This window comes from Rhizophagus irregularis, chromosome 2, assembly GCF_026210795.1.
Source record: "Rhizophagus irregularis chromosome 2, complete sequence".
NCBI classification, from domain to species: domain Eukaryota; kingdom Fungi; phylum Glomeromycota; class Glomeromycetes; order Glomerales; family Glomeraceae; genus Rhizophagus; species Rhizophagus irregularis.
In genome coordinates, this window is record NC_089430.1 from 731927 (window position 1) to 747116 (window position 15190).

The window sequence follows — 15190 nt, forward strand, 5'->3', positions numbered from 1 at the left end:
TAGCAGAACATAATAACAAATTATAAAAAGGAAGACTATATCGATAGAAACGACAGATTAGAGAAGTCAACAACCAAAAAATAAAATAAATGGTTCATATTTTTTTTTCGGCCTGACGGCCGCCACCTGTAAATACTGTAAGAGGTGGAATGATTCACACTATTCTAAATTGTTTGTAGACGTAATATTGTCAATAAGATGTAGAAATACTACTATATAGTAAGGGGTAATTTGAGTTAAAAGACTCGCTATGACTAACTAAAATTAAAAAGAAAATTTGGCGATTGTAGAAGGTCCGCTTCCAGGGATTCAAGAAGAGGTTCCGGAGAAGGACATAATCGTTTCAAGTCTATAGTGCTGTGTGAAAAATTTAAATTGCGATTAGTAGCGACATTTCGCTTGTTAGGTCGTGCTTCAACTTCTTTCGTATCGTCCGATGTGGAGGAATCGGTATGGTTAAACGTATGACCAGCTTTCAATACTTGGCAAGCGTTAGGGAAGTGTTGTATAAAGTTGTTCATTTCTTTGTTTAATAAACGTTGGTGGCTAACTTTTTTCGTCTTTTTCGCTCTTTTTGCGAATGCGGTCATATTTGATGATAGTTGTCATTAAGTTTCATTAAATACTGTTCTTGTTGTTCGCGTCGTGTGAAACTTTTCACGTTCGTTCCATGGAAAGTTGCTTCGGCCTGTGCATCTCTTGCACGGGCTTCTCTTGAAGATTGTGTTGATGATAAATTATCTATACGTTCTTGTTCGGTGACCATATCAAGTTCATCTTCAAGTGATATAGGCATTTAAACGGGTCGAGGTAGTAGGCACTACAGGCTGGTTTGATTGTGGCAGAGGTGTCGTGATAGTTAACGGATCATTTGAAACGGCTGCAACATACCGTACTGGTATAAGTGTTAGTATTCTTTTCGGTAACTTTCCCAGAGGGAGTAGCATTAACTTTTATTTTTCGAAATGCAAAGAATGGGACCAGGTAGTTGTAGTCATTCGCGTCTGGTTCTGTAAAGGCTTTGGCGTATTTTAGGTGTTTGATCGGTTTGTTGACGTATTGTGATTTAAGAAAAAGAAATCTATTTTTTTTTAGCAGCGGCAAAGTTGGTCTTCAAATGTAAGTGAAGTTTGGGTTTTGATTTATTAAGGACGAGCGCGAGCGAGCATAGCAGGCTTTCTATATTATCACGTAGATTTTGCCGATCATTTTCAATTTTATCACATATCGTTATGATGCATCATATTGATTCTTTTGAATAGTTCTACATAATAATATATTCTCAAAATTTGCCAATGTTTTAATTTTATTATGTATTTTAAATATATTTATTTTTATTAAAAACCATTCATTATTGGTCAACTTTTATATGTAATAATATTTAATTTAACATAATCTCTCGACTATTTTTAATATAAATGTCTTGGTAGATTAAAATTTTACATAATAAATATACCTCAAACTTTCCAATCTATTAAATATCAATTTAGTATATCTGTGTATAAATTTTTATTAAAATTGGAAATAAAATAAGGGACTTTAATATGTACTGTTCGCTTAAAATTAAAATCAAAAATAATTCTTATAGCAAAATTGTAAATAATTTGACATACATGTACGCTAGAGACATGATTCTACATTTATTTGAAAGGGGAGAGTGAGGTCTATCCAGCGATTAAAAATCACGTAAATTGAATCACTGGTTGATGAATAATTTCGTCCAACATATTAATTTCCAATTATTGAACTTAATCATCAATATCTCCACATGTAATAATTTAATTTGAATGATCTTTAATTCTAAAATTAGTGTATATTTTCCTTTTCAAATAAATATAAATTGTTTATTTAGTATATACGAGAAATCAATGAATATAACTACAATCAAAACCCATTAAAAAATATAGATCATATTCCTTACTATAATAAAAAAAAAATCATAAGATTATTTTCATTTCATTTAAAAAATGTCATTTAAGCTTTTAGTAGGATGAAATTGATGGAACATATGAAATAACTTCGTCCTAAAAGAAGAGTGAAAAAACATATATAATTAGTTTATTAAAAAAAGGAAAAAAATTACTCTGAAAATCCTATACCAAAAAACTCTCCCTTTATTCTGCAAAAATATTTGGTCAAAATATTTATCTTGTCGTTTTATTTACTTTAATAGACCATTATAGAAGTAAACTTTTAAAAAATAACAAATTATAATTACTGTATATTGAATAAGAATAAATATAAATTAAATAAAAATAATTATAAAATATAATATTACTATTTTATGCGAAACTTTAACATACTTGTAACTTCTGAATTACCTCTCCAATATTCAAATTATTTTGCGAGGTACTTAAAAAGAGTTTGCAGTATTGAAATATGCATGTAACTTTTGCTATTAAATTTTTTGTGGCGCTATTTAATTAAGATAGTGAAAGTGAAGATATCACGAATTTAAGTTTTGTGTAACATCACGAGATCTAGCTAATAAAAATGCGTACACTTGTGTCAAACAATTACGTAATTCATAATTATGATACCTAACAGATTTTGCAATTTTATTTTTATATAACATTTCGTTAAAATTATTTTTTTTAATGGAAAATGAAAGTGATCGGCAAAGTGATCGGCAAAGTGATAATATAGAAAGCATGCTATGTTGGACGAGCGTTGAAATCGTTTTTATTGCTTTTTCCGAGTATTCGGATTGGGGCTAGGCGAGAATCGAAATTTAATTATTTTTTTCGATACATAAGTCTATTTCCCAATTTTAAGATCGAGTTAGAGTCGCAGGCGTGAATCGACTCTTTATAGGAGATACCCAATCTATCTGAAGTGACATGTTTTTGTTGTCATAATATCCAACGGTGAAATAGAAGATTAGCATGTGAAGATTTGTCGTTAATAAAGTCGTTGGTAGTGTCTTTCACAACTGTGGGATCAGCTGTTTTGATATTTTTGAACATCTGTTTTAAAAAAATTTTTTGATGATTGACGCAAGCGCGTCGGTATTGTAACATAACGAACGAGGTCGGATTCTTGCAACTTTTGTAAGAGAAGTTGAAAAAAGTTTTTGTGATAGTGTTGCGTTTGGCGTTACTTGAGCCACGTAATATTAACTGAGCGGCGCGTTCCAATAATTTTTTACGAATCATGTTGAAGTATTTTTGTTGAATTCGGCGTGGCGTGGTATAACTCTTTGTAAGGAAAAAAAATGTGTTAACATACAGCTCAATTGGTATTTGTAATTCGGATACGAACTCGTGTTCTTATAACTAGACGGGGTCGATTTCATATGATAGTCGTTGGTGTGTATCTTTAGATTAATATCTGATGACGATCAACTAATTCACTTCTCGATCGCCTGATCTTCTTGTAACCTGAACGTTTGGGTCTATCACGTGAAATTTTTTCAGGGAGACCTGAAGGGAGTTTTTTGTTTCCGAACATGAGAACGGTGATAATGAGGACGACATGTCTTTGTGATAATAACTAAAGAGGTATAAAAATATATATTATAAAGTAGGGGACGTACAGGCGACAATAGAAAGATAAATTTGAGGCGTTCGTAAAGGAATACTATATTAAAAGTATGTTTAAAAAGACTTTGTCGAGCTAGTCAACTGTATAATTTTATTAAAAGTTTAAAACTTTTACCATATGTATATACTATAAGATATGGAATGAAGTGTCGTATTCGCGAGTTGTTTGTGGTTTAATAAAAACAAACGAAAGCAAGTGATAGAAGACTATTTTTTAAAAATTTCTATTGCGCCATTTAATAAATTGAAAAATTGCGGAACAGAAAAATTGATCAAAAATCAAATTAATTTAATTAACGTTTTTATAACTCGTGATCGATCAATTAATTGACCCAATCAATTACCAATCTATCTCGCTCAATTTGATTAAGAGCTGATTTCTCCAGCATAAATTCCTAACAATATTATCAAATTTTTTTTATTTGCCGAGCTGATAATCCTAAATTTTCCTTTTTTTTCAATAAATCAAAATAATTTAATTATTACAATACAAAATATTCGATAATTATTCACTTCAATGTTAACTAAAAAATGGATGATAAAAATATTAAGTTTTTGACGAATTTGCTACAATGGATATACGGCTTTAACTTCTAATGTACTATCGAAGTTTTTAATTGTTTAAAGATAAAATATTTAATTGATTTGCAACTTAACTAAGCAGTTAAAGGATTTGTGACTTTTTACGTCTTATTTTTTTGGGGTTAATTTATAGATAATCTGTGCATAAAATCATAATATATGATAACTTTTTTTTTCTAAAAGCTAATGAAAAATTTTGATTTTATTTTGTGAATTGAAAATTTTTTTATTTGCGCATTTTCAAGTACGACAATTTCTGCCAAGATTTATTCCTATGTGTAAGATTATTATCATTAACAATTTTAATTACAAATTTTTAAAATTAACTTTATTATAGTTAAAAGTCTAATATAAATTTAGCTAATAAAGTGACTTTAATTTGTACTATCATCGAAATATTAATCTTTTTTTCTTAATATAATAGAAGAATCGAAATCAGCATTAAAAAATTTGAATAATTCAAATGGTACTAATTCATTAAAAGTTTATTACAATACTGTAATATTTACTAATAATAACTTAAAATTTATCAGATAACAAATTATAAGCTAAGAAATTTTATATATGAAATCTTATTATTCTAATCTTAAGTGTTGAATTTTTCGATATCTAAATGTTTTTGAAAAAATTTTTTATCATTTGCGATCGAATATTAGGGTTATTGTGATTTTCATAAAAAAAAATGTTTCGTATACCATCATTAACTAAGGATCATGATAATTTTATTCTATTTGATATTATCTTTCTTATAAGTATTGATTTTATGCTAAATTATAAAGAAACTTATAAGATGTTATTGTAAAAAATTTGACAATCCAACCTATTTATTATAAATAAATTTTTTTGTACATAATATTTACGTCACTTCTTGTCATACTTTCATGAGGTTAAAGTCAACTTGTTGTAATAAATTCATGTATAACGAATGGAATAATCTGTCGTGATTTTACCATAAATTTACGTTAAGGTATTTAATTTTCGCCAATATATGCCCAATAAATAGTTTTTGTATAAATTTATACCAAACGGGCTCATTGGCTCGAAATTAGCTCAAATTTATGCAAAAAATAATCCAAATTTAAGCCAATCTAGAGCCAATTATATATGGATGAGCCCATTTGGTACAAATTTATACAAAAACTATTTACTGGGATGGTATTATACATGTAATAATTTACATAAATTTATTAAAATTATTTAAATTACAAACTAAGAATTTTTGTAAAACATTTACTATTCTAGTCTTAGTGTATAAATAACCTAAATAAATAATAATAGATGGATAAATAAATGATAATAATTTAAAATATAAAAAAATATATTGTTAAAAGGCAATTCAAAATCCATCTAAAGTTAAAAAATAACAAATTATAAATCAATTATTTGCTTTAAAAAGAAATTTAATTTATTTAAGAACTTACGATCAGGAATTTCCAGTTCATCTTGTTCTTCTGAATGAAGATTTGGATTATTATATACTTCGTCATCATCTATAAGAAAATAAACATAATTAAAATAGTATAAAAATTGTTTGTTATTACGTAAGATTTTCACCTACCATCGACATGTTGTTGAGTTATTTCCTTTTCATCATCTAAATTTTAAATGAAGGTCGCGTTAAATAACGAAATTGATATAGTAATTTTGTTCGTTAGTAATTAATTTACTTACTATTTGACTTTATTTGCAACTTTTTAAATAATTTAGATAATTTTTTATTACTATCTAAAAATTAAAATATAGATTTAATATATAAATCAATCTCTATTTGACAATAATTAAAATACATTACCTCTAAAAATAGTAATTACTTTTGATGATTTGCTATTTCGCTTATTTGATTTATTAAAATCATTAACTAAAATAAATATCAATTATTAAACATCATTATGTAATAATTCAATGCTGTAATGTTAATAAATACTTACTATCGCGAGGAATGTTAAAATCATACAATTTACTATGAAACACTATTAGTAGTAAAGTAATGTATTTTAAAAATTAAATTATTATAGTCACCAAAAAATGGTAAAAATTATTGTTTATATGGTTATACCTTCTTGTTCTTCTATTATAATAAAATGATAATATTAATAATGTATTTTAAAATAAATACATTCATTAATAAAATATTATAACTTATACCTTCTGTTGCATTTCTTGGTTCAGATAGATTTTCAAAGTTGTGAATTTTACTTGTAAATAATCTGCTATTCGTATAATTTTCTTCTACTTTATTCATTTCTAAATTATCTATTTCTGATTTGAATAATTCATCTGACATATTTTGAAATTAATTTTATGCATTTTTCTCTCAAGTGCATTAACGTTGGGTCTTTTTAATGGATCAGCATCCCAACATTCTTTCATTAAATTTTTATATTCTAATGGAGTTCTTGGCACGATTTTTGGTCTTATACCGTTAATAATATTCATTACAATATCATTTTCATGTTCATATTTTATAAATGGTGTTTGTCCAGATGAAATTTCCCACATAAGAATTGCAATACTATAAATATCTGATGCAAAAGTATATTCTCTTCCAACAATAACTTCGGGTGCTATGTAAGGAAGATTTCCATATATACTTGTTGAAGATTTATCAGCAGGTCCACAAAATCCAAGATCACTGATACACCACCGATCATTAAATTGAGAATATAATATATTTCCAGAATGTAAATCTCTATGAATTGCTTTCTCATCATGAATATAACTAAGTGCAAGTATTACTTCATAAGTAATATTAATTCTATCTTTCCATGTAAGTTGATTATGATTTTGTTGTAAATATTTTCTTAAATTTATATCCATTTTATTCATTACAAGCATATAATTTCCATTTGATGGATTTTGCGTTAAACCATAACATCGAACAACATCCGCCCATTTATTACTTATAGTTAAATGTGATTTAGCCTAAAAAGCAGTAATTTGTAAAAATGCTCATATTAATATAAAACCTGCATAATTTTATACAATAAATTTAGAATATAATTATACAAACCTCTTCAAACCAACTTTGATTTGCATTTCTAAAGTTTTAAGTACTACTTCTGCCACCATGTTTTGCATTCCAGGTCTTTCAATTCTTTTTAATTGTTTTTTTTCAGAATCCCATTCATCATAACCTCCATTAATCCAATCTGCTGTATAAATTTCTGAGAATCCACCTTTTGTTAAATATTTTATATTTTCTAAATTACTATATGGGATCCATTCAACCACCATATTTGGCATAAGTGATTCCATTTGACATTTCTGTATTAAATTATCAATATCATCATTCCCAGATGTCCAATTTGGAAAATTTTCTTGTAAATAATTTCGAACACAATATTCACAATATAATGTAGCTAAACATTCTTGGTTACAATTTTCACAAATTCTTTTTGTTCCTGAATTAAAAATAATTTTATTTCGATCATAAGTTTTAGTTAACCATCTTATTGCATAAGTATTTTCGTCATTTCTAAGAATTTTATCAGCAAGGACTGTTTGTTTTTGAAATTCAAATCGTTTGTGTATATCATCGTAAATATTAGTATCTGTTAATGTTATTGCTCTATTAGTTGTTGCAGCAATTAATTCATATCGAAGAGTGGACATAATGTAATCAATAAGAAAGAAAGATATAATTATTTTAAGTTCGTTACTACGAGATAAATTAGTAAAATGCAAATTGTTGATCAAACTTCATGCCCACATAAATTTTGTGATCTTGAGGCGTAGTATTTTACGCCTCATAATCAAAAAAAGAAAAATATTATCGTACTTCAGTTTCTAATTTTAATTTTATTTATTTATTTTTTTTCAGCAAATACAATTTGTGTTTAACAAATTTGATATACTTAATGAATAGATAATATTCAGTTCCTTGATTATATTGATTAATATTCAAATAATTTAGTAAACGAAAATCAATGATTGTTATTCAACAGATTATTAATTTGTAGTTATTTTTAAATCTTACTTAAAAAACAATATATTGTTGATGAACGGGACAATTTTTCTTTAGTTATTTTAAATTGAATTTATTTTAAATAAATAACATGGTGAATAATGAACATGAAAGATTATTAAGTAATCATTCAACTTATTATTCTACTAAAAAAGTCTATATATTATAATGATAGGTTTGAATAAAATATATATGGTTAGTAAAAAAAAAAAAATAAATGAAGAGATAATTACATCATTATGTGTGTTACTTTAACAATTTAGTATAAATAATGAATAGATCAGGCGTAGGGATTTTCATATTATGGCACGATTTTCATATAAATTCTTACGTATTTTATTTATCGATAATCTGTGAAGTCTAACTTTATTTTGCATAATCTGGCGTTTAGAATAGCCTCCATGTAAATAATTTGAATTGTGTAATAAGATTTTTATATCAAGAATGGTTACTCGTGAGATTTAGTACATCATTGTCAACCAGATAAAGAAAGCTTTTAAGATGAAGTTTGGATCATCTATCCATTTAGTTTGTGGGCTTGACCGAGATGAGCAAAACTTAAATGACAAGAATGGGCTCTATTAATAACCGTAGACTGATATTATAATAACTAAACTATTGTACTACTAAACAATCAATGAATCGATAAATGAAACTTTTTATGGCAAAAATGGTTCATTTTACTATATCGATGCCAATGCAATGTTAAATGTGTGAATTTTCTATCATTGTTGATTAAAGTACTTCATTTATAGCGAGAATGAACATGCATAAGCTATACTATTCTGAGATTTATAAAAGCAAGAGTATAAGCGTGACATATCTGCCGATCCGCAGAACGCATAGCATCGAATTATCACTTGCATTCTGCAGATCGGTTAATATAAATGCAACGTGACTGACTTTCAAAATTAAGGAAATAAAGAAATACATATACCATAAATGTCAGATAATTTTACAGAAGTTTTTAGAGAAGTTTTTAACTGACATAATTCATAATTTTTTTTTTATATATTTATGGATTTACGACAATCAAGTGAACTAATTGATATTATCGGAATTGTGATTTTTTTTTTTAGGGTCGTTTATTGTAAATCGCCCTATTAAATGATTTATTACAGATTTACAGGGTGTGTTTTGTCCGAAAAATGTTGAGGTAATATACAGAAAATGTACCGAGAATGCCGAAAGAAAAAAAAATACACTATACAGTCAAACCGGCAAAAGTTCGGTATATATATAGTAGAAGCTCATGTAAGATTTAACAGTATAAATTATGTGAAATTTCAACCACGTGATCAAGTTCGGTATATGAAGAATTTTTTTTATATGCTTTATTATAAACGGTAAATCTTCTTTCCAGCTTCACATAAAATAAAATAAAATAAATTATAAACGGTAAATCATAAAAGTTCGGTATACGTTATTTCGAGTTTATATGAAATTTGGTATATCGAGATTTTTTTAAATAATATGAACCCGGTTTTCAAAAAAAAGTTCGGTAAGTCAAGAGTTCGTTATATCGTGGGTTCGTTTATATATCGAGGTCAGACTGTATACAGTCAGACCGATATCCTATGTACTGATAATTGCAAGTACCGATAAATTTTCCATGTTCTGTTTCACAACTAATAAAAAAACCTCGTTATACCAATATTATATATACTGTACTGTATTCCGATTTTTTTTATTTATTTTATCGAAACGTTTTTTAACGTTTTGAAATTTTACCGTTGTACCGATACTTTAAATTACACTGATATTAATTTGGACCACACTATAAATTTGGCCAGAGTTGAAATTATACCATAAATTGTTACCATTTCATGGTAAGGTTTTAGATAAAATTTTCTATAAATTGTACAATTGCATAATTAAGTCAGCCAATAACTGAGCAAGAGAAATTTTAAACTTTTAATAAATCAATCAAATATAATAATAATAACTTTAATTTTCGATTATACTAATTTAATTTACATTTTGGTTTTGATTTAGTTTTTGGTGTCATTACCAACTATTTTGAGAAATAAAAGAAATAAAGAAAGTATTATTTAGAATCACATCAAATAAGGAAATCCTAATTTTACTTGTTACCAAAATATTCATTTATATTTTGATTTAATAGTAAATTAATATAATAGATAGAAGATTATTCTTGCCATAAAAGTTTCCCCATTTTTAGTTGATAATAATGATGTAAGAGTCACATTAGTCTCATTAGAATAAATTGATTTGATAGCTAGATAGATGATCCATACTTTCTAAACTTGTCACAAAAGTTTCCTTATCTTGGTTTATAATGATGTAAATCTCATAAAAATAATCTCAATAACCATTCTTGCTATATAAATTTTACAATTTTGTCGATCTAAAAACTTATAATACCATTTTTTTTAATAAAAACCACGCATTAAATTCTTTATCGAATATTGATTGTTAAATCTACTCAAGTAATAATTATTATTTGTATCATGGATCAATCAAATATAGAAGAACAAAAATATGGAAGATGTATAGGATGTAAACAAATAAGTACATCACTCTTATGTTATACTTGTGATTCACTTTTTAAAGAAAGAAAATCTGGAAAGTGTATAGTATGCAAACAAATAAAGCAAAAAGCTAAGGGAACAAGAACATGTCATACTTGTTATTCAACTTCTCTAGAACAAAAATATGGAAAGTGTATAGAATGCAAGCAAATAAATACTGGAATTGATTGGTGTCAAACTTGTAATTCAAAAAGATTTCAACAAAATTTTAACAATTGGACTAGTAATAATGATGATATTGATAAATTTATTCAAAATATTCAGTTATCAGCAAGAAATAAATATCAATTATTAGAGTGGATACCCTATGATAGATTTTCTGAAGTTGTATATGTTGCAAAAGGAGGATTTGGCAAAGTATATAAAGCAATTTGGCAAGATGGCAAGATATCACATTGGGATGTGAGTAAAAATCAATGGGAAAGAAATAGTGTGCGTATGCACGTAGCTCTTAAAAGTTTAAATGACTCTCAGAACCTCAAATCACAATTTATCAAGGAGGTAACAAAATTGGGTTATTGAATTTTTTTTCGAAATATTTTTGTTTTGCAAATTATAATAAATTTTGATAATTTAGATTACGTCACAACTCAAAATAGTTGAAGATAGACCACTGAACCAATTTATTAGATGCTATGGAATAAGTCAAGACCCAAATACAAAAGAATATATCATGGTTATGAAATTTGCTGATTGGGGAGGTTTGCGAAATTATTTTGATAAGAAAGAAAAATATGAAAAGAAATCGCGTGAAGAAAATATCCTCTATTTGAAATTGAGACGTAAAATTATTGTTATGAATTGTATTGCAACTGGGCTTAAGAGAATTCATGTAAAAGGATTAATTCATAGAGATTTACATACCGGAAATATAGTATGTTTTAAAAGTATGATTTGTATAACTGATATGGGATTATGTAAACCAGCAAATTATGAGGAATTAGAAAATTCAGAAAATAATGCGTATGGCGTTTTACCTTATGTAGCACCTGAGGTTTTAAGAGGAGAACATTATACACAAGCATCCGATATTTATAGTTTTGGCATAATTATGTATGAGGCAATTTCGGAAATGCCTCCATATTATGATATTAATCATGATGAAGTTTTAGCAGTAGAGATCTGTAAAGGGTTAAGACCCAATTTTAATATTAAAGTACCACAATTAATCATTGAATTAATAAAGAAATGCTTAGATGCAAAACCATCAAATCGACCAAATGCAAAGGATCTTTCAAGAATTTTTAAAGAATTAATGATAGATTTTAATAGACGTAAACCAGAATTAATTAAACAAATTGAAGAAATAAGCAATAGTTTATCAGATTTACCTTCAATAAATAAAATGAATACGATGCATTCTGGAGCTATATATACAAGTAGATTACTTAGTTTTAAAAATCTTCCCGAACCGAAAAATTCTGATGATTATTATGAATATTTTGATAATATAACAAGTATGAAATATTCAGGTATTTATAAAAAATCTTACCTTATTACTCATTCAATCTACTTATATAAACTAATATTTAATAAATATTTTTATGTAATGACAGAATGTTTGGATTGTGAAGTTAAAGATTGAAATAGAAATGTGTCATTTTATGTTCTTGGATTTTTGATGTGGTAGTCACTTAGCACAATTATATAGTTTCTGTTTAACACGCACTGATTATGTGAACTTCTTTTTTTCATAAATAAAATCAATTTGTGATATGTTTATTAAAAATTATCACCGATGAATTTTTAGTCAGTATAAACGTAGTAAATTCTAATTTTAAATGTGGAAATACTATTCGTAAAAAATCCAGATACCATGAAGAATAAAAGTATGAAGCATAAAGCATATAAAGTATATAAAATTACCATTAAGGACTAGGCCATGATTGGGCGAAATTCTTGGTTAATATGATTTTCTAGTTAAAATTGAAAAAATTGAACTATATACAAATAAGTCATTTTGGTATTCTGCAATGGTCGCCCATGATCAGTTACCAGTCAGTCATAACTGGTAGTTAAGAACCTTTAACCAATTACTGATCACTTTAGTTGACCATTTAACCGACCGTTTGACAACAAACTCTATAAATAATTTGAATTTGTGTAATATAGAAACGCGTGATATGTCCGTGCCTGATCTATTCCATAATTATTATAATTATTATGGCCTGTCTGGTCATGTATACATTCTGATCCAGTTCCGGTTAATGAAATTTTGATTGGATATTATTTATAATACTAACAATAATTTATTTATTTCTTTTTTTTTTTGATCAGCATGTTTTTTTTTTTAAACCGAATTCCTTTTTTTTTGTATTATTAATATTTTTTATTTTTTATTTTTTTTTTCAAACCCGACTTATTTTATTTATTTTTTTTTTCTTCAGTTTTTTTTTTATTTTTGGTTTTTTTCAATGCCAATAATAATTTTTTTCGATCAGGTTTTTGTTTTTTCAGTCACCGAATATAAATTTTTTAAAATTATTTTCTATTTATTTTCAATACTGGAAAATAATTTTTTTAATTTTTTATTTCAGTCTTTTTCAAATACCGAAAATAATTTTTTTTTAATTGGTTTTTTTTTATTTTTTTGATTTAAGCTGAAAAATTTAATTTTTTTTAATTTTAACTGATCTTTTTCTTTTAATTATCGCAATATCAAATATATAATATTTAGTACAGTGGCTATCAAAAAATTAAGTTTGAATTGTGTAATGTGTAGTATGCTGCGTCAAATCTACTAATAGATCGGTAGAGAATGCCAATAATTTCTTCTATATCAACATGAGATCTTTTCTGGTGTTTTTAAGTTTCTTTATTGGGTTCTAGAAGTACTATGTGGGTTAGACTTTCAATAGTATTAAAGAAATGTAGTAACATTCTTTTTTTTTTGTTTTTAGACTACTCATCACTGGAACATTCTATAGACTTGAACGAACCTGCACTTAGGTACTGTATATAGAGGGATGTTGGGTATAGCAATAATATACTGCCATATTTAAATTTTTTTATGTAAATTTCATATGATGTATACTGACATTTTTACTAAAATTAAACAATTTTGGAGCAATAGAAGCAACGGATGGCTGCCAGTAATTAACTAAAGTTAATTATTTTTTATTTTGTTTGATATTTTGGGATTGTCTCAGTTTATAATAGGTATTTGGCGTTTATTTTTTAAAAAACAATCAAAATAAATTAATTAAAATTTCTTTTTTTATTCTCGGGCTTTAAACAAATGAAATCAGTTTATCTTTGAACTTAAATGACTAAGCATCAATTGTAATTTTGCTTAATATAACGATTTTATTACGAGCAAATTTTTAATAAATAAAAACTCGCTCTTGATTACTTACTTCTCTTTATTCTTTAGCAGTAGCAATGCAATAGCATCATCTTTATCATCTTTTAAATTAAATTATTTTGACGCGCTTTTTTGATTTTGTCTAGAGTGTTTTATATATTTTAATAACTAATCCATCTTTAAATTCGTTATATTTGTTATATTTGTAGTATTTTATATGTTTCTTTGATAGTTTTTAATTTTTATCTATCTGGAGTATTTAATGAACTCGTTTTTTATTAATTAATTTTGCGTAATACTTGAAGAAAAAAATGAAGGTAAAAAGTTTTGAACTAAAAAATGGAACAAAAAGTAAGAAAAAATTGCGAGTAAAAATAATATGCTGGAAATTAGATAACTACAATTTATTTCGAGAGAAGAAACCCTGTAAAAAAAAAATGTCCGGAAATTGTAGCTAAAAACATCCGGAAAATGTCCGTGTGTCCGGAAAACGTCCAGAAAATTGCAATATTCCGGACACTTTCTGGACGCTGGGTCTGAACCCTCCTAGACATTTTCTGGACATTTTCCGGAAAATGGAAATTTTCCAACGTCCGGAATATTGCAATATTCCGGACATATTCCAGACAAATAAACATTTTCCGGACGTTTTCAGCTACAATTTCCGGACATTCTTTTTTTATAGGGAAATTTTATTGGAAACTTAATTCAGAATATAATAATAATAATAAGATGAATGAAAATTATAGAACAAATCCTAATAATAGATTTGTACAAACAAGACATGATCTAATTGTAATAAATATACTGTAGCAAAAGAGTGTTGGCACAACAATAATAGGCTTCAAAGAGGTGCAAACACAAGTAAATTAATTTGCTGTACGTGCGAAAATTCTCTGGAAGTATCACAGTTAAATGTTCAAGAAGCACGAATAGCTGATCACACATGGCGCAACGGCTCTTATGTTCTTGTGTACACCCTCCAAACGCGTATAATAAGCAGTGGTTAATTGCATCCGTATGTGATACTGTGCCATCTTCATTTACAATAAGCTCATTTTCGAAACCTCATTTTAGATGATGGCGTAATTTTTCAAGTTCATTTACTAGTGAATTCTTGAGTTTTTGAGATTTTTATTTTTTTTAAAAAAAATAAAAATTAGAAAATAATATTTATTTCCAATTTTTTATAAATAATAAATTCAAACAAAATTTTGTTACATAATATTCTCATTGTATACCTGTG

At 26.6% G+C, this 15190-nt stretch overlaps 4 protein-coding genes across 4 annotated transcripts; 1 reads left to right on the forward strand and 3 right to left on the reverse strand.

Annotated features, from left to right (window-relative positions):
• Positions 1 to 254: 254 nt before the first annotated feature.
• OCT59_011592 (uncharacterized protein) lies at positions 255 to 521 on the reverse strand (the record flags this gene model as incomplete). Its single annotated transcript, XM_025328874.2, has 1 exon — positions 255 to 521. One exon carries the CDS (start codon positions 519 to 521, stop codon positions 255 to 257), a length of 267 nt encoding a protein of 88 aa, XP_025164792.2.
• A 65-nt stretch (positions 522 to 586) lies between these two features.
• OCT59_011593 (uncharacterized protein) lies at positions 587 to 796 on the reverse strand (the record flags this gene model as incomplete). The annotated part of the gene is made up of 1 exon (XM_066133853.1): positions 587 to 796. One exon carries the CDS (start codon positions 794 to 796, stop codon positions 587 to 589), a length of 210 nt encoding a protein of 69 aa, XP_065989173.1.
• Positions 797 to 5460: 4664 nt separating this feature from the next.
• On the reverse strand, positions 5461 to 6366 carry OCT59_011594 (uncharacterized protein; the record flags this gene model as incomplete). The annotated part of the gene is made up of 8 exons (XM_066133854.1): positions 5461 to 5471; positions 5546 to 5614; positions 5683 to 5718; positions 5796 to 5849; positions 5917 to 5982; positions 6053 to 6094; positions 6181 to 6192; positions 6270 to 6366. The coding sequence occupies 8 exons, from the start codon at positions 6364 to 6366 to the stop codon at positions 5461 to 5463; spliced, it is 387 nt and encodes a 128-aa protein (XP_065989174.1).
• Positions 6367 to 11313: 4947 nt separating this feature from the next.
• Positions 11314 to 12225, forward strand: OCT59_011595 (uncharacterized protein; the record flags this gene model as incomplete). The annotated part of the gene is made up of 2 exons (XM_066133855.1): positions 11314 to 12112; positions 12197 to 12225. The coding sequence occupies 2 exons, from the start codon at positions 11314 to 11316 to the stop codon at positions 12223 to 12225; spliced, it is 828 nt and encodes a 275-aa protein (XP_065989175.1).
• Positions 12226 to 15190: the final 2965 nt, after the last annotated feature.